Source organism: Tachysurus vachellii, chromosome 7 (genome assembly GCF_030014155.1).
Source record: "Tachysurus vachellii isolate PV-2020 chromosome 7, HZAU_Pvac_v1, whole genome shotgun sequence".
In the NCBI taxonomy this organism is placed as follows: Eukaryota; Metazoa; Chordata; class Actinopteri; order Siluriformes; family Bagridae; genus Tachysurus; species Tachysurus vachellii.
In genome coordinates this window covers 2715135-2742764 of record NC_083466.1, presented here as the reverse complement: position 1 = coordinate 2742764, position 27630 = coordinate 2715135, and the positions used below count along the sequence as shown (strand labels likewise).

Below are 27630 nucleotides of genomic sequence, written 5' to 3'. Positions count from 1 at the left end.
ACACGAGCAAAAATAAGTGACGACTCCATGGAAAAAAGAAAAGAATTACATTTATTATTGATGCATTTTTTCCATTTTTCTTTTTTTTGTATTTTTTTTTTGTATTTTTTTTTTTTAGGTAAACGACTTTTTTTTTCTTTTTTTCCTTTTCAGTCTAAAGAAATTTTTACAATAGAAAGAAACATTAACTACACGAGACACAGAAAAAAAGTCCCTAAGAAGACAAGGAGCCAGTCTAATTCTAATGTGAAATTGAAAGCAAAATCAAAGGAGGCCAAATAAAAAAAATAAAATATATATATTTATATATCACTGCTTCATACTCAATACTGCTTGTTCCGTTTTTGTGGAAAGAAGAAAAAAAAAAAAACGAGAAAAAACAAAAAAAAAAACAAACAAACCCAGAGGACCGACAAAGCTCCCTTCCTTTTCTCCTTAATGTTACATTATTATACAGCGTCACAACAGTAGTTCGGAAATGGCCGATGGGACAGACGTGGCAAAGCAAACAGGGCGAAGGCTCCAGCTCGATCCCAGACTACTCCCTTGGGAAAGTGCACCTTACACTCTGAGTAGTGTTCAATTTGGGATTTTACCCATAGAAAAAATAAAATAATAATTCTCACTTCTTAAAACTTTTTTTTTTTCCCCCCCAACAATTTTTTTTTTTTAATTTTATTTTAAATAGATACAAATCTTTTGTCATAAAGCCTGGTTGTATCTCTGGTCCCTTAAAGGTTTTGATAATTTTTATTTATTTATTTATTATTCTTTGAAAAGTGCACAAGCGTGGATCTGTCTGTCTGTCTGTCTGTCTGTCTGTCTGTCAAAAAAAAAAAAAAAGTGATCCTGAGCATTCAGGTCAAGGCTGAAACAGGAGTGTGTTGGACTGCTACGGATTCGCCTCTCATCGTTCACCTAATCTGTGGATTCATCAGTGCAATAGGACAAATTCATTCCTTTCACACAAAAGTTATTTTTTTTTCGTGTTTGTTTGTTTGTTTGTTTGATTCCAGTGGGAACAGCGCTTCAGCTGTTTCCTATTGACCTGTTGTTCCTTCTTCTCCAGTGCTGTGTTCATTTGTCAGAACTGGAATAACAAAAAAACATGTCAATGATATCAAAAATGCATTTTACAGTATTTACAAGAAGCACATGACCAAGGAAGGGAAAAAAAAAAAAAAAATAGGTGACGTCACGTACAAGGCGGTGTACTCGAATAACGGGAGGCTGGAGGAACTAACAAAAAAAGCCAGCCGCTCTGATGTGAAACAGTTCAACTGATATTAAAAAAAAAAAAATAAATCCTAACAAAAATAAAATCAAGAACATTTGAGGAATCCTGCTCCGTACTCTGCTACTATAGGAGAGACGCCGTCTCTGGATGCTGATGATCACGTGATGTGAAGCTTCATCAGGAACAACAAGAACTAGGTAGTCTTGAAAAAGAAAAAGAAAAGAAAGAAAAAAAAAAGAAAGCAGCGTTCGCTCATGATTCAAGCAGGTCTGTATGATGCTCTGCTCGTCACGGTGCACGTCCCGCAGGAGCAGAGGTAGACGCGATGCCTCACATCAGCCGAGAAGAACGTCAAGCCTTTTCCGTCTGAAAACAATGAGAAAGCACGCACGGGCGCGTCTCAGCGGACGTTTGTTTCCCCCTTCACCTTCCCGAGACGCCCTGTTTTCAGGAACATGCAGGCGGGACAGGGGTCGATTCAGCAGGAGGTATCTTTAGACTGGCATTATTTACATGTTTACAATGTCCTGAAGCAAGCTGCATGTTGCAAGACATACACACATGGAGGAGGGTTGGGAGAAGCGGGAAAAAATAAATAAAAATAATGTGAACAAAGCCAAGAATATTAAAAAAATAAGTACCACCATTTAAAAAAAAAAAAAAAAAAAAAAAAAAAAAAAAAAAAAAAAAATGAAAGGGTTTTTTTTTTTTGTTGTTATTATGGAGGAAACTTATTTCTCGTTTTCTTTGTCGTGGATCGGCGAAAGTAAGCCACAGAGTGACAGAGTGTTTCAAACCGTACTGTGTGGACAGAGAGCGTAATAACACAGCGACAGCAGAGAGATAAGTCATGGAGTGAAAGTTTACTATTAGAAACGCTCTACACCCGGCCGTGGAGCTTTCGGTCAAATCGCTACATTTATGTAAAAGGGGAATTTAAAAAGTCATCAGGCAAAGCCATAAAAATGTTTAAAAAAAAAAAAAAAAAAAAAAAAAAGACATCTCCCCCAAAAACATTCAATTAAAACAGACAAATTCACAAAAAAAAAAAAAAAAAAATACGATTTAATAATAAATCATAGAGTTTCCACTGGGTGTCGTGAATATGTGCTTACTCTGACGATTTCATGGTTATTGAGATACAATGTGCCCTTCTGAGAAAAAAAAAAAATACCCTTATCAATTATCATTACAATATTAATACAAAATAATAATAATAATAATAATAATAATAATAATAAAAAAAAAAAAAACAGAACAATAATTATTAATAATACAATACATACACAGAAATAATGGAAGCGTTCATGGCCTGTCACATCTTCATGAGTGTTGAAAAATGTACACGTTTAAAATGGAGTGGGAATTTAAAAAAAAAAAAAAAAAAATTACAATAAAACAAGGGATCGCGCGTCCCGGAATGAAATCTACCGCAATAACGAGGAACAAGAAGGAAAAAGAGAGAAGAAGAGATGGAGTGTGTTAAAAAGAGCTGAGCCAAAGACACACGGTCCTGTCCTGCCCATCAGTCTGGTCCTTTCGCACACGTGTGTGTGTGTGTGTGTGTGTGTGTGTGTGTGTGTGTGGGGAGTGTTTGTGTGTGTGTGTGTGTGTTTATTCTCAAAGCCCCTTCTTTCAGTGTCCTGAGCCAGAGAGGAAGGCAGAGCGAGGCAGTCAGCAGGCTCTTCCTGTGGCTCGGGGGCTGCTTCCTGTCAGCGGCGGCCGTTATGGCATGAGTCCCTTGTGAGGCTGCGCAGCCCGGCCCAAAAGTTCTGTGGGATGTGGCGTGGGGTTTGTGGTGCGGTGTCCGAAAGGAATGCGGGGGTACAAAACAAATAGAAGGGAAATAAAATGAAATAAAATAATAACAATAATAATTAATAATAAAAAAAAAATAAAGGTGGGGATCACACGCTCATCGTCATGTTGGGTGAATACTGCAACGAGAAGAAAGGAAGAAGAGTCGTGAGAAGACTGATACAAGATGATCAGTGTATTACACTTAACTGGGGACGAGATTAAAATAATAACAAATAAAACCCGTCTCAAGAAATAATATAAAAAAAATTTCCAGGCTACTCACACTTTCACTTTGGAACGGGTTGAGGAAGTTGCCACCCATCTCGCCGTCGTCTCGCGGTGTGCCCGGCGGGTTGTTCATGCCTGCCATGTTACTGGGCGAGTTCTACGGGGCAAAAAAAAGAACTTTTTGTTTTTAAACAAAAACTTAGAGGAGAGATGCTTAAAAAAAAAAAAAGGTTAGTTTTTTCATCTTCAGCAAGCGTGTCATGCTGGTCAGGGTCACGGTGCAACACTCACTCATTTCCACTAGGGGCAGCTTTACCCGACTTAATATACACACCAGGTGAGAGTATTTAATATGTTAAAAAAAAATATCTTAATTTTGTCCATTTTTTCTACCAGCAATTAAAGTTGCCATATATTTCATCCTATAAAATTGGCAATTCTTCCTTCACTGATCTCCTCCTTTCTTTTTTTCCTCTTCTTTTATTAATGTTTTTCTGTTTCGTCCCGTTTCTTCCTTCCTTTCCTGTTTAGCTCCCGGAAACCACGTCGAACACAAACACCAAAATATTTTAAAACGTTCTTTCTTTCATCGTTTGTGTCTCCTTTATTCCAGCTTTCATCACCCTTTTCCCTTAACAGTTTAAAGTTGCCTACATTCACTCTTTTTTATGCTTTCTTCCTTCTTTTACTGGCAAGTGGATGACAATCTACTATAGTCATGTTTAATAAATAAATAAATAAATAAATAAAAATGCTTACTCACCTTTGGCAACCCATCCATGTCACCAGACCCTACAAATAAAACAAAAGCAATTGGGAAACTTTGAGAGAGAGAGAGAGAGAGAACACGACCAACAGGGGGCGCTTTAATACAAAAGTGTATGATATGTTGGATGACGGCACGGTCGCTCGCTCACCTAATGATCCGTTCATATGATGAGGCTCCATGGAGCCCATCCCTCCCATCGGACCATCAGGACCCGGGCCCATAGGGAACTGCGAACACACAAATGTACGTTTAGGCCCCGGCCACCTGCTACAGGGATACCGCTGGAACATTTCCGCTCCTTTAAAATCGCGTGTGACAGGAGAAGTGGACAGCTTCATTAACAGTGTGAGGGAAATTCAATTCAATTAAAGGAAATAATCAAGCTCAGCTGATCAAACGCTCCGAGCTAACGGCGCGTTAATTAATTTGAAGTAAACCCGTCCGTTAAAGGAAGCTGTAAGGGGCTCGGAGTACTTTCCTGCTCTGCTTGGTTACTTTCATGGTGAAATGGTGGTAACTGTGAAAATCCTAGTCACTGAGTATCGCTGTATAACCCGAGGCTCTTTTAAAAAAATGTCCTGAAGCGTTCAAGTACGCATTGATTTAGGTTTTTTCTTTTGTTTGTTTGTTTTAGCAAGAGCACTCACGTTGGGTCTGTTGCCTCCAGGGCCGATAGGGTTCATCATTGTGTATATGTTTTCGCTCGAGTTTGTCGAATCTGTAGAAAGGATACAAGAAAAACAGGGTCAGTATCAGGGGGGGAAAAACACACTAAAACAAAAACAATTTTTTTTTTTTTTAAATAAATAAAAATAAAAAAGAGATTATATCAACAAACTCATCACAGGTCAATCCACCCGATATAGTTTTGCTTATATAATAACTGATCGATACGAAGCTCGGCTTGATGCCATGCTGTGCTTCTTTAAACATTCACAAGCCGTTCAAGATGGCTATAATGTCCGGTCTCAGGCAGTGGGGTAGGATTACATCACTCTGAATGGGGGGATGGGAGGAAATGTTGTACTGTGTGTGTGTGTGTGTGTGTGTGTGTGTGTTTTCCCCCATCGCTGTGCTGAGCCACAAAGGCAATGCAGCAACCTTGTACTGACATTGGCTGCTCCGAGACCGAGCGTGAAGCACCCAGCATCATTTGGTGCGACTGGGAGATGATCAGGTTTTATCAAGAGCAGGTGAATGTGTGTGAATGTATGAATAACTGTTGATTATTTTTATTTTACACACCTCCTGGACTTGGCATGATGGGAGTTCCTGGTGGACCACCTCCCCCTGGGGGACCCTGAGGAAGATAAGCACACGCACGCCAGTTTTTTTTTTTTAGGAACGGCATACAACGCTATTCTCAGCTCCAGAAAGGCCGGAGGAAAAATTTTAAACAAAGTTGCAGTAGACACAGGGGAGATATTATGGCAGTATGATTAATGCCCACATATTCTGCTTGTCCAAATACAATGCCCGGAGCAAAACAGAAGAATTTTAGTAATTGCTCAAGAAAAAAAAAAAATCAATATGTTTAGAGAGTTAAATATGTGCTTAGGCATACTTTTTGTTTCCAGAGGAAAGCATTAACTTGTGTTCGAATGAAGAGGGACTGATTTGGCATTACAGGCCCACATACTGGTGTGTGTGTGTGTGTCCATTACTTACGACATAGTTGCCCGGAGATGAGGAGGAGTACGCTATCTGTAAGGGGAGAGAGGAATGGAAAACACAGATTTGCTGAATATTTAAAAAGCAATTTGATTGAAACTGAAATTTGATGAACTGGTCTTAATGAATCTCTTCAGCTTTGTAACAGCAGGAATCGCTTTGAAGTGACTGATTCACTAAGTGAATTGCTTTGCTTTACTTTGACATGAATCACTTTCGATCGTGTGACGCGATTCACTTTGATTCATTTCATGACGTGAATCACTCTGCCTCACTTGGTGATGTGAACCATTATGTTTCCATTCAAGAAATGGGTCACTTAAATACACGGACACTTTAGTTCACCCGATCATGTGAATCACTCCGAATCGCTGGATTACATGTATAATTTGAATTCACTTGATGACATGAATCATCTTGTTTAGCTTGGTGCACTTGAAGTGAATCACTTTGTTGCACGTGATGAAGTGAATCACTTTGAACTTAGACCTGATGCAGTGAATCACCTTGATTTTCTTCATGTATAAAAGTGATTCACTTCATCAAGTGCAACAAAGTGATTCACTTCATCAGGTCTAAGTTAAAAGTGATTCACTTCAAGTGAGCCAAATTGATTTTCTTCATGTATAAAAGTGATTCACTTCATCAAGTGCAACAATTTGGCTCACTTGAAGCGAATCGCTTTAAACTTCGTTTTACTAGACTTCATGTAGTGAATCACTTTGAACTCTTTTACTAGATTTCATGAAGTGGATCGCTTTATTTGACTTGATGAGATGAATCACTTTAAACTTTGTTTTACTAGACAAGATGGAGAATCACTTTGAACTTTGGTTTACTACACTTGATGAAGTGAATCGTTTTGGTTCATTTGAAGTGAATCTCTTTACAGTCGGTTTTACAGGACTTGATTACGTCTGTCACTTTGGTTCAGTAGACAAAGCGAATCACCTCGGATGTTTTTTTTTTTTAAAAAAAAAAAAAAAAAAAAAAAAAAAAATGCATTATGCGGATTGGTCAAACTTACCGAGTTAGTATTGGGATTCGGCCAAGGACCCCGTCCTCCTGGACCCCTGAGAGAACAATAAACAGATGAGTGGGAGGAGGAAAGGCTAAGTCGACCGACACTATAAACTAGCTTGTCTGACATGTGTTTTGCCCAAAGCAAAGACACTGATGACGATGATGGAGGTTTTTTGCGGTCGCTACTCACATGTTCATTCCTGGCATGCCTGGCCCACCCAGAGAGTTCGGAGGTGGCCTCATTCCACCATAGTTCTACACAGAGGTGAAAGTTTATCCTTGATTAAGAAATGTAAACTGGCGGCAATCAGTTACTATATTTACTAGAAGTCCCCCAATGAACTGAAGACTAAAGGGAGAGCAGGGTATTTAATACGCACCTGTGGACCCATGCTACCCATCCCTCTAGGTGGATTCATTCTCATCGGGCCGCCCATGCTGGGGTGTCCTGTACAAGATGGGGTTGAAAAGAACATTAAGAATGCTTAAATCTGACCAAATGCATCAGACACGTTTTGGCCATGTGTGCAGCTCGTCTAGACTAATACCTTGTGGCCTGGTGGGGTCCAGATTGTTTGGCAAGAGTGGCTGTGACCCAGGAACCCCGACAGGAGGCTGTATGCGGGAGGGGAAGGGGGTGGAAATAAGGAACAATGGAAACCAAGTGAAATTAACATGAAATCCGTTTTTGACTCGCTCGCTTAATCTCACAAGCAAACCGAGATGACGGAACGTGATTAAAACAAAAGAGAACTTGTAAAGTAAAATAAATAAATAAATAAATAAATAAATAAAACCACACAGTGCCGTTGTGTAAATTTTAACAATTTTGTGTAGCGGTACTATGACGTTATTTTCACATTTCACTTCGTAGTCTAACGTATTAAAGTTAACAAAAAAAAAAAAATCTCTTAGTTAGGTCTCAAATATTGCTTTCGTACTTGGGATACAATCCCTCAAGTCTCGGCCTCGGACACTCAGCTAACAGGACACAGAACGACTCAGGTCTGTCGTACACTTATCTGGCCACAAGCTTCAGAACACTGAAAGCTGCAAGAATACGGAGTTTTTCTTTAAGCAGACAGGCTAATCTGGAGAATCTGGCTGTCTGCCGTGTCAGTTAGTTTGCCTTTTCTGTGAAAGTAGGTCTTTCTTAGCAACTCTTATTGACAAACTCCATCGGCGGTGTTTGAGGTCTGACTTGCAACACAACGTTTAAAAAAAAAAAAAAAAAAAACCTGTTGGTTTGTTAAATGTTAAGTGTTTTATGGCATCTGTTGCATCACCTGTACGAGGTATTTGTAAATTTGTATTATTTGTCCATTCTGAAGCAAGACAATCATTCAGGTCTGACATCACAGTACCAGGACATGTACGTGCATGTCTGAAACTGCTCGTTATCGGTATTCAATTCAGTTTCACGTGAAATCATGGAGAAAACATATAACCAAAAAGCTGTGCATGGAAAGATTAGGATTCATCAATCAGCAATCTCTGATCTCAAGGTCTTGGGCCAATACCATTTCCAATAACGTCAGTATCCTTTTCCACTGAGGCAGTTTGAGTGCTGGTTCGGAGCCTAATTTAGAACCAGTTCTTTCTTTTTCGACAGCCAAAGCGCCGGCTCTGAACCAGGAAAAGTGGTTCTTAAGTAGCACCAAAACGTTGCTGGTCTAGACTTAAGAACCGCTTGTGTCAGGGTCTGTGGGCGGGGCTACTGTTAGCGCCTTTGATAATGTACCTTAAGTAGGGTCTGGGGGCCGGGCTACTGTTAGCGCATTTGATAATGTACCTTAAGTATACTAATGTTTAATACACTTTTACTTTACCGCAACATGATCTGCAATATGTTATCAGCACACATGATAGTAAGTAGCTACATGCTAAGGCTAACTTTTTTCTGTGTTAATGATAAAATAACGTTATGTACTTTCTCCATTACAACCTCCGTTTATACAGATTACATGGAGCTGCACGTACACGTTGGATTCACCGCGTTTGGATGTTAATGTAGGTTCACAAAGCCATGAGTATTAACAGTAAAGCAACATCCGCCATTGTTGATGTTGTGTTTATGTTTGTCGCTGCTGCGCTAATGTTGCTGTGTAACGTGACGCGTATACAGTGACGTCAGACTCGGCTCTGTGATGCTCTCTAACCGATGGAAAGGCAAACCGGTTCTTAGAAGGTTAACTTAGAACCAACTTTGAACCAGCACCAGTGCTAGTGCTGAACCAGCACCCGGTTCTTTTGGTGGAAAAGGGGTATACGTCTCCATTAACGGTCTAAAACAGAGAACCTTCCTATTTGACACCAGCTTGCAGACAGAGCTCTGCTTTCTGTGTTTAGTAAACGTGAACACGTTTGTGCTATCCGATTACCTGTCGATTATTCACAAAGTTGGAATTTTAACCCACGACAGGTTGAAATATTGAGCTGACATTCAGCAAGACTGACATCCGGTAAAGCTTTCGCCGGATGTTTAATCATTCTGGTCATTATTTTTCTATGTTATGGCTGTCAAAAGTCAAAAACGCAAAAATGTTCTCTGATGAGGTTTAAACTGGATTGACAAAAAAAAAAAAAGCACTTCGTTACATCACAGTAAAGACGAATTTTTACAGTTAACTTAACATCCGTAAATTAAGTCTTACAGATATTAGAATAAGAGCATTTCTGTCTCATCAAGGCATCTCTATTGTTCTAACAGTTTGTAATTGTTGTGCTGACATTTAGTTCCCTTGTGCATCCACAGGGGGCACATTGTGGTGTTTCACCATGATTGTAGCGAACATGTGACCCCAAAAAAAAAAAAAAAAAAAAAGCCCACCTATGTCAGGTACAATCATGTTGAAACAACACAACACGTCCCCACACGTGTAAACAGAACTGGAGTCCGTTACCTGGTTTGGCATGCGGAGGGACGGCCGAGGTCCACCCGGGTACCGCGGAGACATGAAGGGCTATAGACAGGGATGGGAGAGAAAAATAGAGACCAGGTTTTTTTTTGTGTGTGTGTGTGTGTGTGTGTGTGTTTGTTTTGCCTCCTCGCCATTAGCACCGTGCGGCTGTCCAGTGACAGAGTGCAAAATAAAAAGGTGCGGCTGAATGAATGGCAGCAGCGAGGCCAGCTGGAGCAGGTGGAATGCAGGCAGGCAGATGCACCGAGCGACAATGGGGATGGCACCAAATGCGACATATATAAATAAATAAAACATCCAGCTTTCTGACTGCTGCTCATGGTCCAAATTCACTCACACAACTCACACTCACACACCTTTAAGGACAGAAGTCTGATATTGACCACCGTGCAGACCACACCACACACACACACACACACACACACACACACACACACACATCAAGACCACAACAGGCTCGCTCTGAAATCCGAAACCGGTTGGACGAGAGACGGAACAGGAGCAGCTCCTGTGGTCCGGAATTTTGAGAGCTCTAAGAGCTCCGGCTGTGTAGAAGAGAGGGACCGTCACACAGACCTGTGTGTGTGTGTGTGTGTGTGTGTGTCTGTACCAGTGAAAAGACCAGGGCAGGGGAAAGTGAGGATGTGTAACTGTGTGTGGTGTGTGTGGGTGTGTGTGTGTGTGTGTGTGTGTGTGTGTAAGCGGCTACTTGGAGATGTCTACAGATGTTCCTCTGTCCCTGTGTGTACAAGCACAAGCAGCTACGCTTCTTAAAGGAAAAGTGTTCAACCAAAACAAAACAAATCAATATTTTCCACTCGTGTGCAGCCAATTATCCGAGACAAGTTTTGACAAGCTGTGAAAGCTAACGCCCACCAATTAGCATGATGCCAACACAGCAAAATCATAGCGCAAGCGATGATACTAAAAGACAATTAGGAGGGGAAAAAAAACAAAAACAAAAAAACAATAAAAAAAAAACATCCGGATAGCCGTGAGACGGTAACGAAACATCTGCAAAATATCATTCGATCTACTCCGGTCATTTTAAACTATACAAATAATTTCCTAATACGTCCTTATTATAATGGTGCTATGTTGAATTCCCATTTTTACCCCCTTCACACCCTCTACTACATCCTGCCATTCTCCAACGTAAAATAGATTTATGGAAATGAGATTTTGGCATTCGAGTGACATCATGCTAACTGGCAGACATTTCTCTCCAGCTCCAGCGCAATTCTAAAAAAAGATCTGACTTCTCGTCTGACTATTCCTTTAGAGACTAGAGCGTGCGTGTGTGTGTGTGTGTGTGTGTGTGTGTGGGCATTCTACAGCATCAGGCTGTGCAATATTAATGTGCTATTGATGGTGGGTGGGAGCGAAGAAGCCTTTCCAGCAGCGGGGAGGACCGTGAATAATTCATCCCGCTCTAGGGGCGCTGACTCTGGGCATAGAGAGGCTGGGTGTGGGCCACCGAAGAGCAGAGGGAGAAAGGAGACGGAGGGACGAAGAGGAGAAAAGGAGGCTGGTGATTGAGGCAATGTGGTGCAAAACGGTGCAACTTCCTCGATTCGATTATTAGGTGCTCAGATGGTTGGGAATTTTAAGGGCGGGGTGAGATTGGGGTGTCTGGTTACTAAAAAAATTCATTTTAAAATGTTCCTTCAAAGGGATAGTTGTGTATGTGTGTGTGAGAGAGAGAGAGAAAGAGAATGCGTGTGTCTGTGTGTGTCTTACCTGGCCGTGGGGTCCCATCATGGGGTTGCTGGGGTTGTGTGGGGGAGGCTGTGCGTGGGGAGACGGCTGCGACCCGGGAGGGCCCTTTAAGAGAGAAGAGGCAGGTAAGACATGAAACGGGGGCGTGCTGCCGAGGCCTGCTGCTGCTCCGCCGACACACACACACACACTCATGCACACACAACGAGGTAGAATCTGTTGTAATGAAGTTACATCTTCGACTCTGACAAATTATCCTAGCCGGCTGCGTACGAGACGTTTCTGTCTTCGGATTTAAACCCAAAGCGAACAGCAAGGGTTCTAGTTCCCAACAAACCTCTTCAGACACTCGTATAATTCACCCTGAAACAGCAGTTACTAAGGATAAAAAGTTTCTGTACTGGTTCCTTCCATTTTACGAAGTCTTGTGAGCACACACAAGTGAACACCAACATCCTGTTTCAGCTCTAGCATTACAAAGCTCCCCCCTAACCCCCATACACCCCCCTGATATATCTCAATGAGAAGCATATGGCCTTCCAAGAATCCTCACAGACGGCAGGAACTCGCTACCACCGACAGCTTGGCCTGCAAATCTGCTCTTGTACACTCTTCTCACAGAGGAGACGGTCAGTGGCTGTACGTCTGGCTGCGCACACTTCATTCGTAAGCCACCATAGTCTGCATAGACGCGACACACTCAGGAGTTCAGGCTGCAATAGCTAGGCTGTGTCACTTGGGGGCACTGTTGTCAAGAAAGAAAACAATGTCAGTTTTTTTTTTTTTGGTGCAGCCATCCTTCAGGTAGTAAAGAAAACGAGCCACAGAAACGATTAAGGGAAAGAGATGCACGGGATGACGCAACATAGCGGCAAATCAAACGCCTTCGTTTAACGAGATCATCTGGAACGGAGGGAGAATTACAAAAAGTTCGCTATTTATAGAACATTTTTCCAAAATCAAGTAAACTGCGAATTAAAAACAGGTTGATGGATACGTCGCTTCGATCTAACGTCGTCAGATTAGCGTTACCATGACGACGAGTCCGGTTACCAGGTTCTGCGATTTTAACCGTGTTGCTGCTTTGTTTAGCTAACAAGCTTTAAATTATTTTCCTCTCAGAAAAACCATCAACCGAGCGTGACGGCCGAACGAAGTGCTAGTGAAAGAGTTCCTCGGGTGCAGGAAAGTTGATTAGCATGTCGTGTTCGCTTTAGATTTAGGAGCGAAGGAGATGAAAATAAACAAAAACGCATCTAATTATCTAGTGGTAAATCGGATATATCATGCATTATTAATTATGAACGACAAAAAAAAATATTTTTTTAAAAAGGATTTCTGATGATCTGGTACGCCAGGATCTCAAAACAGTAGAATGCAGCATTTGAATTGAAATGTTATTCAATTTCTTTTTTTTTATTAAAAAAAATAGGCTTGTAGTTTGGGTTAGTAATTTTAGCTGAGGTTTTATGGTTGTTTTTTTTTAAGCGTAGAATTTTTTTTGTTGTTTTTTTAAATAGCAGATAACCAATGATGCTCAAGGGTTGGGTAGCGTTTTTTTGTTTTGTTTTTAAACTCTATAATATTAGTCATGAAATTTCAACGAGGTTAAACTCCAGTCCTGCGTTTGCCTGAAAACATTACCTCACTGTTATTTTCAACCAGTTCGAATTTGTAACATGAGCTGCGTTTTCTCGTCTAACCGCTTAAAGAAATCACGTCCTGACTCGTGTGCGCTCGCTGGTTCTGAAAGCGAAAGTGAACGGACACAAAGGTTTACACGATTGTTATTATCATCGTTATTCGTCTTCCGTTTAAAAGGATATTAACCGAAAATGTAACTCGAGAGCTGCTTTGTTAAGGATTAAGGTGTACACGTGAACCCGTTTGTTATTCCGTTCGAGCTCGTCGGTCGTGTTATTGGTGGAATATCAGTAAATATTTACCTGTAAAATGTACTTTGTAAGACCAGGTGCAGAGATGAATATGAAGAGGGCCGATAACTGACTTGTTAAGGGATAAACACAGAGTCTGTGTGTTTTGTTATAGTTTAATTTTGGAGAAGTGTGTGTGCTAAAAAGGTATGTTGGGGAGCTGAGTACAGATTTAGCCCTGACCTGTCTACGACCTCACTGTGTGTGTGTGTGCGTATGAGAGAGAGAGAGAGAGAGAGAGAGAGAGAGAGAGAGAGAGAGAGAGAGAGAGAGAGAGAGAGGCGGTCCTGAGGGGTCTGATGCTAGAGCTGCTCTACTGACTGTCCCAGAAACAGCACAGATACTACACCAGTGTGTGTGTGTGTGTGTGTGTGTGTGTGTGTGTGTGTGTGTGTGTGTTGGCACCCTGCGGTACTCAGAGGAAGGCCTGGAGGAGTGTGCCGATACTCAAGGCCTCTAAACTCTCGGCAGCAACGAGGTCACGCCCGTTCATTACACCTCATCACAGAAACACACACTGCCATCTCTCTCTCTCTCTGCCATGACACCCCCCCCACACACACACACACACTCACTCTCTCTCTCTAAATCTCACTCATCTCTCCATAATCCTTCACCTGTTTGTCCGTACCTTTTCTCTCCGTACCGCGTGTGAGGCTTTGTACTCATGAGCATAATCAAATCTCTGCGAGCCGCAAAGTACAAATCTGACATTCTGCTGGTTTGTAAGCAGATGCGTTAGAAATGTGTGTGTGTGTGTGTGTGTATGTGAGAGAGAGACTGTGTGGCCTTTGCTATTTCCTCTCTCTCTCTCGCATCTCACCTCTACCTTATCACAAACAAAGCCAAATGCCAAGTCTGTCCATCACTGGGCAGAGGATGGAGTCAGAGTGACAAGCTCACACACACACACACACACACACACACACACACACTGCCCTTCCGTTGAAGTAATTACTAACAATTATTATTAATTATTATTACCACAGCTACTCGACCTAATCCTAAGCAAAAAGAACCGAATGTCCCGACAACATTAAACCTCTCAGACATTCCTATCCTTGTGGGGACATGTTGGTCCTCATTAAGACAGAAAAACATGCACAAACACACAAAAGCGTAGCTGCCACAGACAAGCCCCGGGATTGGTTGGGAATGTGTACAGGCTTGTCTGGTGTTCGTTTGAGTGTGTGTGGTGTGTGAGAGAGCGAAAAGTGCTGCTGGAACAGAAGATGCAATTAGTTGTTCTGAAAGCAGAGGAAAATTAAAGCTAAAGGAAACTGGAGCTTGGTACCAGAACAGGTAGACGTTAACCAACACCCAGAGAATAAACGTGCTGGGCGAAGCGTAAATGTTGTAGCTAGACGAAAACCTCCGGCGTTTGGGTTGCCTGGAAACAGGATGACTATAAACTGTGGCAGCTCAGGTGAAAAGTACCACGGTGAAGATAGCTAGCTAAAGCGCATTAATGCCCGACCGGCGCATGATCACAAGGCACATAATATTTGGTTTTCTCTCGACAGGCGATATGCTGGCATTTGAGACCTCAGACGGAGAGCAGTGCATCAGGTGGTGGGGTTTGGACTGAAGTTACAGCAACGTCATGTGGTGCGTTATGTTAAAACGAACACTCCAGGTTTGTTTTTGTTTTTTTAGGAAGGGTGATATCAACAAGTCAGTCAATCAGCATCAACAGTAAAAACTTCTGTCCTTCCCCCACATATGCTTCCCCTCCCACACTGCCAAACTATGTAGTTAGAACAAACGGGTCAGAAATGGTGTAGAACTCTCACGTGTAGAGGAAACAACAACCAGACACCTAACATCTCTAATGATCTCTGTATGGATTGTCCATCAGTCAGAAGCAATGCCGGCCAAACGCAGAGGTCCACTGGATCTTCTGTACAGAGCGGTGTGGCTATCGGGTCCCCTTGTTCGGATCAGTACGTGGCACGAGACTCAAAACAAACAAAAAAAATGCTAAAAATGTTTGTTGGATCCTTAGAGGGGGGGAGCAGGGGTCCTACACGCCACTTTCAAACACACAAGAGAAAAGACAAGCATCTAAGCGAAAAGCAAACACGTCTCGGTGTCGTTCTGTAACACTCGGAAGACAAAGACGTGAGAGTTAGGACAATTATAACACGACTACGCTGCAAACAAACTTCCGAGTGCTTGGCCCCCCAGACATCGCTTACCGAACACGACGTGTTAAGACTCAACAAATGGACGGCTTTGTGGCATATTGCAGAGCGAGCGCACAGGCTGAAAAAAGCGACAACAGTGATGGTGTACAATGTAGAGCCGTGAAGACACAAAGCATCATGCGTGCTAGACAGAGAGAGAGAGAGAGTGAGAGAGAGAGAGAGAGAGAGAGAGAGAGAGACCAAGATAAGTACACAAAGAAGTAGAACGAACATAAGCTGCTTGTCCAGGGGAACTTGATGAAGACCATCCATCCATCACTCACACACACACACACACTCAGGGGTTTAATCTCTATACACTAATGGTGAAGCAAAGGTTCCTGAGAAACCGTGTGTCCATCTTTACCTTATCTACTGTCCACTGCGCTCAACAACCAAAAAAAAAGAGAGAGAGGGTGAGGGAGAGAGAGAGAGAGAGAGAGAGAGAGAGAGAGAGAGAGGGTGAGAGAGAGAGAGAGAGAGAGGAGAAGCGTGCATACTGAGCGGCTTTCCAAGATGCAGGATTAGCAGGTGGCCTTGTGTTAACTGAGAGCATCCCTATCAGAGCAGCACACACAGCGTCAGCAGCCAGACCCAGCCACAGAGAGGCACAGATAGTTAAAGAGAGAGAGAGAGAGAGAGAGAGAGAGAAGCATGAAGATGAGTGGGAGGCATGAATGAACACAGACCTGCGGCAGGAGGCCATGAACAGGACAGATGTATAAAATAGAGAGAGAGAGAGAGAGAGAGAGAGAGCGAAAAAGAGAACAAGTGAGATAAAGAAAGAAAGAGCGAGCTGCAGCTCTCTTACCTGAAAGAAGCCAGGGGGCATGGGTCCACCAGGCATGCCATCATTAGGGGGCATGTTCCCCATTACAGGGCTGGGCGCCGCTGCTGCACTCTGAAAGACAGAAAACAAGACTGGTCAAAAAAACACACACACACACACACACTTCACAAGGGTTTAACATCAGATGAATTCTGAATCGAATAACATCAGGCTGAATTCCTGTCCGTTGCTGTCCACCCATTCATCCTGTTCCCTAATCTACTTCAGCTGTGACTTCCACGATCACCGTCCGTCTGGTCTACAGTAACGTCTGAACAGAACAAAAAAAAAAACCCCAAAAAACACATTCCTGAGACACACGCGCCCGTGCTGGAAGTCACAGAACAGTGTGACATGGCAGACCACAACTAAACCAAACATGTTTTTATTTTCTATGCTTTTTGCCAACCCCAGTCACAGGAGACAGAACCTGCGAGAGCCAAACATACACGATGCCGTTCGGGCCGTGAGAGGCACCACGTGAAAGCAGACCGGTTTCTAATTGCAATCTAAAATGGCCAAGTGTTTATTTCATTGGTGTTTTCATTGGATTTTTAGCTGCCTTCTCAGAATGATCAGAATAATCCGCAACCGTGATGCTCGTAAAAAAAAAAAAAAAAAATACGGGTAACAAAATACATGTAAAATAGTCCACCAAAAGTTATTGGTGTTAGGACCAAGAAGATTGAAACTCTGAATGTGAGCCGATTGGCTAATTAACACCATCAATTATCTGTGCACGCGCACACACACACGCACACACACGCACACACGTGTGCACGTGCAGAACAGTTTATCTATAAATTAGTCAGAGAGAGAAGATCGGAGAAGAGAAAGAAAGAGGGTAAATAAGGAGAGAAGAGGAAAAGAAAGGCAGATTAAAAAAAGGGAAATGAGGATGAAAAGAAAGGGGTGAAAGGACAAAATGCAAGGAGAACAAAGGAGAAGAGAGAAGGAGAAGAAAGCAGAAGAGAAGATGAGACTGAAAAGTAGAGGAGACAGAGACAGGGGGAAAATATATATTTTATATATATATATATATATATATATATATATATATATATATATATATATATATATATATATATATATATATGAGGAGAGGAGCTACACGTTCATTGTGTCCCACACAAAATATCTAGATGTGCAAGTGTATGTGTGTGTGTGTGTGTGTGTTTGGGCACACATAACCCCGCTCCTGGAAGCAAGACTCAGATGCTCAGATGCAGAAACATGGATGGAGAGAGAGAGAGAGAGAGAGAGAGAAAGAGAGAGAGGGGGAAAAGGGGGGGTAGGCCTCCGCCGCCTTGTTGCCATGACAACCCCGACCTCAGCTCTCCCTCTCTAGTGCCATTAAAACCCTCAGGCCGTCAATCATCCACACTGTGTGTGTGTGTGTATGTGTTCAGTGTGAGAGAGAGAGAGAGAGAGAGAGAGAGAGAGAGACATGGCTTTTCAGAGCTCGTCGTATACCACACTGATTACTGCCATCATCTCATCAAGCCATTAAACAGCACATCTATTCACTACGGCTCCCCTATAAAGCCTGCTCAATAACGTTTAATACACGCCGCGCGTGCAATTATAAACACACGCGCTGCCAAAACGCAAACAACACACGGGCAACACATTCACCACTCACTCGTGTTAACGTAAACAAATATTAGTGCACTCTTTACGTATACGCACTCTTACGAGGGGAGGGCGGAAAGGAGAGGGAAAAAAATAAAAAATAATTAAAAAGAGCTACATAGTTAATGTGATATCGTAATAAGACACATCGTCTGATTTGAAGACGTTCTAAACAGAAGAAAAAAATAAATAAAACGAGTAAATAAATAAATAACAGAAGCGGCCATTAGAGGGCAATGCCAGCCCGCGCTTGTGTCCGAGGTCAAAAAGCTTAAACAAAATTACAACAGTGCAGGAACGGAGCATTAGTTTATAATGATTCCGAACGGCGACGGACCGATTCTTTATTTAATCGTTAACACTAAGACAGGAACAAATACAGGATTCGCCCAGATTTACGACAGCTCCGTTTGTGACTGTGACGCTAGATCGATTCTTCGTCCCTGGCGATAAGCGCTATGTTAACGTTTAAGTCTTGTGATTTTCTTGCTTTTTGTTTGTAAACACCAAGATACGCAAGATGAACCTGTGGAACCGGTACTGAAACAGCGAAGACGGAAAAGTTACTTTTTCGGTATTCTAGCGCGGAGCCAGCTCAAAGGTTAGCATGTTCGCCAAGGGAAAAGGACAACGTGTGCAGTTTCTCTCTATCACTCACACACACACACACACACACACACACACACACACACACACGGCTGGATCATAAAGACAAACAATAGCACTACTGTTGAATCCAACCACAAGCAATGCCATGAGAAAGAGGTTTAAAGTGACAGTTTTTTTTTTTCTTTTCCAGAGCATAATCTCTCAGAAACAAAACAAAACAAAAAATCTCTCTCTCTTTTTTTTTAATAAAACAAACAAACAAATAAATTAATAAAAACGGAAAGGAAAAATACCAACATAAATGTTCTTGATTTTAAATTTTTTTTTTAAAAAATAAATAAAATAAAAATCAGGACATGATCTTTTTTTTTAAACACAAATAAATACGTGAATAAATAAATGCATCAAATCAATTAATTAATAAAAGAATCTAGGAGGATTTGACTTGTTCGTGACGCAAAGCAGCAGCTAATACAAATGCCCACAAAAAAAGCATGGCGTAAAACCACACTCTACAGAGGAACACTCGAGTCACCAGACCCATCAGTTAAAGTGATACAGCGGAGTTGAGCCCAGGCTCAGTTTTCCGTTTCTCCCACCGTTGACATTTTTCTATTCATCATATTCTCCTATCCGACTGCTTTCCTCCGATTGTGCTAAAGATCGAGATCACCGGTGACGTCACCACACGAACCTTCGCTGCTTTACTAACATGACCGTTAATGGTTTGAGAACGGTGCAGGTACAACAACTAGCTGGGCTATTGAGTTAGCTGGGAGTTTGGCTGTAAAACGTTCATTACGGTTACTAACTGTCGGAGGTCTGTTGAAACGAGTGACCGTAAGAACGACAAAAAATATTTGGATATTACTGTATCGTGGGTAGGGTTCTAAAGGGGCGGAAAGTTTCCAGTAAATTCCCGATAAAATTTCCTGGAAACTTTCCACGGGAACTTAATCTGGGGAATTTTGGAAATATTCCAGATTGGAAACTTTATGGGAATTTATGAGAAAATATACGGGAAATATACATAAACTGTGTTATATACAAACATAAATATACATTGTTTGGTTTTGTTGTGCTTTAAACAAAAAAAAATCTTGCAGCATAATTTTAACTACATTTAAGTTCCTTGTTATAGGCAACTCTGCATTTTATTTATTTTTTTTTAAATTCCCAGTTTATTCCCGTTAATTCCCATGGAAAGTTTCCAGCCTTGAAAATTCCTGGAATTTTGCAACCCTAATTTTGGGTTTCTTAGGATTTCGACTTCGTCCCCACAAAATCTGCCAAATACCCCGACCTGAATACATCTATGAAGAGCTTCTGGTAAACTAAAACTCAATCACGCGTGGGTCTTTTATGAAACCCATCTCGCTGAAGTCTAAATTGGAAATTCTGCCAGCCTTGACCAAGTGATTGATTTTTTTTTTTAAATTTCTACCTCATCCCTATTCCCTGTCTCTCTTTCACTCAAGTTCTTGAGTCTATAAAGATTAGCTGCGACGACCTGCATACATAATCAGGCCACCTGTCTGTTCAGTCAGCAGTCGAGGAGCGTTCAAGCCACGGTGTTTATATACGATCGGTTCCCATCGACGTCCAGATCGCGACGACTGCATAACTGGGGAAAGTGGACCGTTCTTAAATCGGCTCGATCCGTGAGATCTGGTCTGGAGAGCAGGCTCAAGATTTCAAGAAACCTGCACAAGGCTGAGGAGGACATTGTGTCTTCCGTTCATGTAATTCTGTAGAGACAGCTGTCAAAAAATAAAATAAAATGCAAGTTGTTTTGTAAAGTTTTTGTTTAGATTTTTTTTTTTTGAAAGCTGGCTGACTGGTTAGAATGAAAGGATTACATTTCAGCAGAAAACCCACAACAAATATTTTGAGCTTGATTATTTTATTTTTTTTTTTGAATGGTTCTTCAGTTATACACCATGTGAGAATAAGGTTAGCATCTACATGCAAGATTGATCCCAGTATAACGCTTAAGATTTTGGGCACATAGCATGCTGCATGGAGTTCATCCACATTCTTTTACAGCCAAAGCTTTCAGGCTCATTTTTCACCTTGAGAATGCGTGCGAGCCTCATTCTTTTCAGTCTCCTTATCTATGGCCATCAAAGGTCAGTATTAGCATTCATCAGCTGCCTCAGAATTTTCGTTATATGACACCTTTTCTTAAGGAGCGGCTTTGGTTTGTCTGTGGAGTGGCTCCAGAACGACCTCGGTACATTCGCGTTGCTCTAGTACAACACGTTGTGTGTTAATCTGATAAGTGGCCTAGGGTGAAAGCAGGGAGTGTGCATTACCCAGAGAGTTAGTTAGATCTGCTTAGTCAGTGCCCTGAAGCTGTTCCAACCCAAACAGGCCACTGTTCTGATGTCTGTACACACAAGCCTGGCAGGCCGTGCTCACTGAGCAGCCGGTGTCCGCTTGCTGTCACCTGAAGCGGGCCTGAGACGTGGCAGTGGCACATACACACACACAGAGTTCTTTAGTCACTTATACTAAGAGAGCAAGAGAGAGAGAGAGAAAAGGGCGAAAGCCCGGCCTGGTTGCCTTTCATTAGGCCAGCGACAGCCCCACAGGGAGCGTAGCGTGTCACGGAGCTCCGTGAAACAAAAGGAACGCGGGACGTGAACGGCTGCCAAGACCACGCTGCTAATTGGAGATAATTAATGCCATTAATTAGGCACCAGGAGGGAAAGGGGGGTATGCTAAAGAGAAAGGGGAGACAGATGGGGATGAGGCCGAGGAGGACACGGACAGATTTGGTGTGTAGCCACAGTGTCCGATTTCGGTCTACGTTCAGGGCCTCAATCCTGGAAGGCTCTTTTGGGGGAAATGTGGAACACGCATGACGAGAAATCTGTTGGAGACCAGCCCTGAGACTAAACCTTATAGAGTAGAACTTGTAGACTAATGTACAATAAGTATGTACCTTTGAAACCCGACAATTAGACCTGAATGTATTATGGGTCAAGTCCTTATGGCTGAGTCACCAGAAGAACATTGCCAGCCTACTTTTAGAATCTATACCGCAGATCTCGTAAGAGGTACAGAGAGGGACAACCACCAAAACTGTAGGTTGGGATGGAAGAGGAACCATCTCAGACCACTAAGAGGCAATCATCCAACAACTAACCAGCAAGGATGCATTCAAGGCACTAAACATTTCCTTCATAAGTAAAGAAACCACTTAGGATCTGTCGCATGTCTTGTAGAGTTCCCTCAATGACAGCTGAAACCAGAAGCCTACAAACAAGCAAAAGATACAATTCCAATGGTGCGAGTCTTTGCTTTTATGATTCTCACCCAAAAGCTTCCCCCAGTTTGTGTCTAACCTAATACAGTAGAGGTGAAAGCATGATGTAATCACAGTAATAAGCTGTATATTCAGGTGAGTCAGCTACTGGATGCTAGGACAGACCTGGGGATTGGAGATGTTCTGTGCCAAGCGCTGGTCCAACGTGGTTAAGTCCCTGTTTCTCTACTTTGGCCGTCAGATTTACTGTAGCTAATCAAATCTACTACCAGGATAAGACCTTCCATGAGGCTAATTAAAAGTGAATAGCATTTATGGTAAATCCAACTCAAAGGTTATACAAGTGCAAATCTAAACAAATTGTATACAAGCTTTTGTCAGTCCTTTCCAACCGCCTCCCTCTTTTGTTTTACTAATGAGCTGTACGATGCTCCGAAGGAACGCCATTCGTATTCAAAACCTTTAGTAGCGAATCTTTAGGTTTCTGTTGAGAGAGCAAGCAACAAACAGAAAGACAGAGAGCGTGTACGTGCATATGCAAGCGAGAGGGGCAACAAACCTCCGCCGACTCATGACTCCACGGTCGCTTTTCAGTATCTGTCTTAACTTTACTCATCAATGCTGCGGCGGCACTTTAAGTCCTTTAGTCCGTCCGGCTTTCTTACCTAATCATCTGCTCGGTCTCTTCTTGGTGTATCATCGGTGGTCACGTTGTGCCAGAATCTTCAAGAGCGTGACAAATATTTATATAGGAACTTATTTAATGACTTGTAAGGTGGAGTCATGTAACAGCTGGACCAACCCATGGCCATTTAAACAGACTTTGAGAAATTTAGAATATTCCAAAATTATACATAATTGTGTGCGTGTGTATATGCAAATACATGAGAGAGGAAGAAAGAGAGAGAGAATAGGTTTAATATGCATTGACATTTACGCTTAAGGAAAAAAACGATATGCCAGAACTTGACCTCTTCTAGCAGCAAATTTTTGTGAAGTGGTTCAGACCCACAAGACAAAAGGCATTAGTGAAACATCAGCGTGAAAAATAACAAATTAAGTGTCGTCCATATATTATATATATATCGTCGTTGTCAGGCGGAATCCTCGTATCTCCAAAACCGTTATTTTTCAGGAAATTAAAAAAACGCCGTACCTTATCTGCAGTACACAGGGTTTATTCCGCGTTGCAGTGAATTGTCTTGCGCTTAATTCCTGTCCTCAGACGAGCACCAGAACTAGCGGGGGTCAAGATTTTTTTTTCTTTGAGCCCAGTGTTTTGAAGACATTTACCTCAGAAGACGTGTTGATTCGTTGCGACTCTTCTTGAGTAAATATGCCGCGAAGCTCTCCCACGGAGTGAGGAAGAGGTGGACAGTTGAAGTGTCCAATGGAGTTATGAGATTTGCGCTCAAGCTATTTTCAAGACTTTAGATTGGTTAATAACTAATAGCATCGATATGTGAAAAAATATGAAATTGACCAAATTTGGACATACGAGGTTTCCGCCCGACAGCGACGAGATTATTATTTATATATATATATATATATATATATATATATATATATATATATATATATATATATATATATATATATATATGTTAACACACACACCGGAAGTTGAGTACTGTAGTGTGCGCAGGCAAACAGCTGCTTTCGTGTGTTCTACTTTAACTTCAATTCTGCTCTGCGAGATCATAGCAGGCAGGTAAACGAGTGACGATTGCGACGTTCTTAAATCCGTTCGTGACCGGGTGACGAGCCCCTTTAAGGCCCGTAGCTAAGTGCTAAGCCGTGTAGACGGGGCATGAGGAAAAAAAAAGCTATTTCTGTGCAAAGAGTTTCTCCATTTTGTCGTTCGAATAACATCTAATCCGTGTTCAAATCTGAATCAATTAGCTAAATGCTTCTGTTGGAAGCTGTGCTCCTTGACGAGGTCTTTTCTGATGAGGCAGAACTTCTGGTGATTTGACAAATGCTGAAGCATGTAGGGAATCTCATTAAGAATCACATTACCCAATATTCAGTTGGCAGACATGGAAATAACGAGCGTCGGACTATAACTCACTGCCGACGGCTGCGATTCGCCACTGGAGCAGCCGAGGTACAGCGTGGATGACGATGGCATGTGTTCTAGCACCGGCGTCTCCATGAATAAATAAACAAGGCACCGTGAAATATCTGCTTGGGCTCCTTTTGCCACACTCCTAATGTCCTGGAATTTCACCCCACCCCCTCTTCTCTCGTCCTCTTCCCCTCTCGTGGATTCGTGGAAGCAGGGATGCGGGTATTTACCTGGTGTTTTCAACCCCCTGCTTGCTTGGCTCTTTTTCCCGCTCCCCCTACAAGACTTTCTAACTCCCGAAATCCATTTCGGCCCTGCCCCCACTTTTTTTCTCTTACAGCCAGCTTCTGGAATTGATTTAGGGTGTGGGGCCCATCTAGGGTAGTAGACATGTTTGCATGAACTCCTGATGTTCACACACACACACACTCTCAGAATGCTGCCATGCGCACTCACTTTACTTGTTATGTAACATTGTTACAACACACCTCGACAAACATAGCTAAGTTGTCAGGTTTAAAGAGAAAAAAAGAAAAAAAAATTTTTAATTCCCGCTCAATTCAATTCCATTCCACACACACACACACGTGCACACACACACACACAATGTAACAACACCACTTCAATACAATCTTATAGATCACATGGGGGGGCATAAGACAATGACGGTGCAGTACTTCAGGCAAGTCGCTGACCTAGAACAAGGAGATTGTTTAGGACCCTGGGGAAGTCCTAGTCCCTCACCTCTCTCCTTTCCCTCACACACACACACACATTACAAAACCCAAGCCCTCCCCCTCTCGCTGTATGCTAATTCTGCACGCAAACGCACAGGCCACTGAGTCCCAGGAGGAGGAATAGTGTGGCCTCTCTCTCTCGCTCTCTCTCTCTCTCCTTCCCCCTCCCTTGCCAATAAGGGATGGGTGTCAGCAGCCTGCAGAAGCTGTTGCCATGGAGACGGGTCCTGTCTGCACTCTGTCCCCCAGGCATCCCGGATCAAGACGAGAGAGAGAGAGAGAGAGAGAGAGAGAGAGAGAGAGACACTGACTGCTGCAAATGATGGCTAGGATATTAGACAGTGAAACAACCACACACACACACACACACACACACACAGACAGACAGACAAAGAGAAAAAAGTAAAGTATACGTTTTCTTTTCTTCTTTCTGATCTGAAGAGTATCAAACATCTTCACTAACAAACATGAACAGTTTGTTTAGACATCTCTTATCGTGTGTGTGCGCGCGTGCGTGTGTGTGTGTGTACATCTATATCCAGTACCATCTTTCCTTTCACCCGTGTCTTAATGGTAGCTAGCAAGAGCCAAGATCCAGCTCCAGTCAAAGGGGGCTTTCCTTTTTTCCTGCTTAAGGGAACAATGTGTCAAAATGAGAAACGTGAGACGTCACGTTCGTGCTCTCGCGTGCCCACAAAGGTAGGCGAGCAGGAGAAGGTTTGGCCTGGGGAACAATAACAGATGTCTTTTGTCTGCTGACTGCAGACCATCATTTAGACTTTCATTACTTAAACTGCAATTCTGAAACGAACGTCCCTTAAGGGGAAAGCGAGATGTGTTATTTAGGAGAAAATGGTATATATCTTAGACTTCAGGTGTGTGTGTGTGTGTGTGTGTGTGTGGAGTATTGGACCAATCAGGACCTCTGCTCTGCAGTCACCTTCGCCAGCACTATTGCAGGAAGGAGGGAGCAAGAGCGGGAGAGAGAGAATTCCCTCTGCGTCTGGGCCAGATTAAACTGGCTTTGTAATCCGCTTGGTTTTCACCCTCTTGTCCTCGGCTCCGTGTGTGTGTGTGTGTGGAAAGAAAGCGAGTGCGAGTGTGCTACACTTGTGTCGGGGTCACTGACCCGCACGACTGATGCGGGTGATGAGTTGACAAAGCTCGTGCTCCAGACCGGAGCCGGATTGAAACGGAGGGGGAAAAAAAAAAAAAGCCAGATTGAAACAGGAGGGCAGGTGGAACCATGAACACACAAACACACACACGCCTCTAGAAACCAGTGTGTGTGAAAAGGTGGCAGGAGGAGGGGAGGAGCCGGACAAACTCGTCCATTCAGCCTTAAATAAGCTGATCGCACTGACAGAGCCAACAGTTCCACTCAGACAGACAGACAGACAGAGAGACAAGGCTTTTCCATGTGACGTCCAAAACGCCATTCACTCAGCGCCGAGTCTAATTGAACACACCTGGCTCTAACATCCACACACGGTCCTGTCCTAAATACGACTTTTAACCGACCACTGTCGCGTGTTAAACTAGTCAAAACAAAGAAACATAAAGACTGAAGTTCCAAGAACTTTCTAGTTACCCGTTGTTATATGATGATCGATGTTTTTTTTTTTTATATGTAGACAGGCGTAAATATTTGTTTAGCAAGTCGTGACTTGATTACAGAGGATCCGATGAGAACGTAACTGTGTTGTCCATCGCGGATTTGAATATGAAGTCTAATATCACAGACTAATATCCCCTTATATTTAGGACCATTTCTAATCCCTTTGTATGTTCACGTTTTTCCAGGAAATTATATACATCTCCTGTTATATAACTAAACCGTATATATATCGCTAATCGGCTTTGTTTTGACTTAGTACTAGAGCTGAATATCAATATTATAGAGATTATATAATGTGTGTGTGTGTACACACCTGGTCAGTAATGTACCCTTAGGTCAAACGTATATGTAATGGACCTTGGGGTTTATACATGTGACTCGCCCCTTACCTCATTATTGAAGAGCAAATGACTCCTGGTCACTGCAGAACCTGTGGCACTGTGGAGCAACGTGCAGGTGCAGGCACTCGTGTGTGTGCACACACACATACACACACACAGTCTTGTCCAAAGCCATCACTATTACTGCATTAACGCACCTAAACCCCAACACCTACCGAGTCTATATCAGAAGTCTCTAGTGTGAGTCAAGTGCGAGTCGACTCTGAATCAACTCTGAACCGACACATCTTGAAATAGTTTCACTGAGCACCAGAGCTGTAGTGCTGCAAAGATACCATGTGTCACAAAAAAAAATAAAAAATAATATATATATATATTTTTTTAAATTTCATGGCATCTTTTTCCAATTTCAAAATGGAGGTGTTGAAAAAGGGGTGGGGCTAAATAAATAGAAAATAATAGACAAGTATATGACTTACATTTTCTTGTCTCCACAAAGTGCCAAACCTGGTTGTAGTGTGTGTGTGTACCCTGCACTGACCATGGTCACTTGGCCATGAATAATTAAAACGCACAATGAAGACAAATGTTTTGCGCGTGCGGTCAATAGCATGGCCGGGTGGCTCGCATTCAGCGCCACTGATCAGCGTTACAAGCTCGATAGTCATCTTAGAAAAGCAAATGGCTTTGATCAATGCTACTTAAAAGATTATCGATTATGGGCTTGGACACTTTTTTCCCTTTACGGACGGGAAAGAACGCACAAAGACATCTGGTAGTGTAGAGCTGTGAAAGACCTATAAAGACAAAAAGGACAGGTTTTGATAACGCTAATGTGGCTAATGAACGAGCGTTCGTAGGAACCTGTTAGCGCATTCAGGTGCTGTTATCCATGTCAGCGTCCGTTCCGAGCGCAGGGTAGGTCTTTCTGTTCATGGTTCACCGAAATGTGCCTATTTGTTGACTTAAATGACTTAACCCTCACTTCATCTCTACACAGACGGAGCGATGCAGCGGCGCTTTAACCTTTAGACTTC

General features: G+C 42.5%; 1 protein-coding gene across 2 annotated transcripts in view; it reads right to left on the bottom strand.

The window, feature by feature from the left end:
* Positions 1-2283: 2283 nt before the first annotated feature.
* The window catches only part of zgc:110158 (uncharacterized protein LOC553590 homolog), a 44009-nt gene continuing 18662 nt past the window's right edge, over positions 2284-27630 (bottom strand). The window contains exons 5-18 of one of the 2 annotated variants that reach the window (XM_060873879.1): positions 16300-16389; positions 11390-11473; positions 9632-9691; positions 7277-7343; positions 7109-7176; positions 6919-6983; positions 6733-6778; positions 5703-5738; positions 5280-5334; positions 4682-4752; positions 4183-4261; positions 4029-4057; positions 3321-3422; positions 2284-3174 (exon numbers count right to left, since the gene is read on the bottom strand). In XM_060873879.1, coding sequence (XP_060729862.1) covers positions 3145-3174; positions 3321-3422; positions 4029-4057; positions 4183-4261; positions 4682-4752; positions 5280-5334; positions 5703-5738; positions 6733-6778; positions 6919-6983; positions 7109-7176; positions 7277-7343; positions 9632-9691; positions 11390-11473; positions 16300-16389 — 882 coding nt within the window. In that variant the 3' untranslated portion in view covers positions 2284-3144. The remainder of the gene's footprint in view (positions 3175-3320; positions 3423-4028; positions 4058-4182; positions 4262-4681; positions 4753-5279; positions 5335-5702; positions 5739-6732; positions 6779-6918; positions 6984-7108; positions 7177-7276; positions 7344-9631; positions 9692-11389; positions 11474-16299; positions 16390-27630) is intronic. The other variant, XM_060873880.1, reaches the window with a different exon arrangement.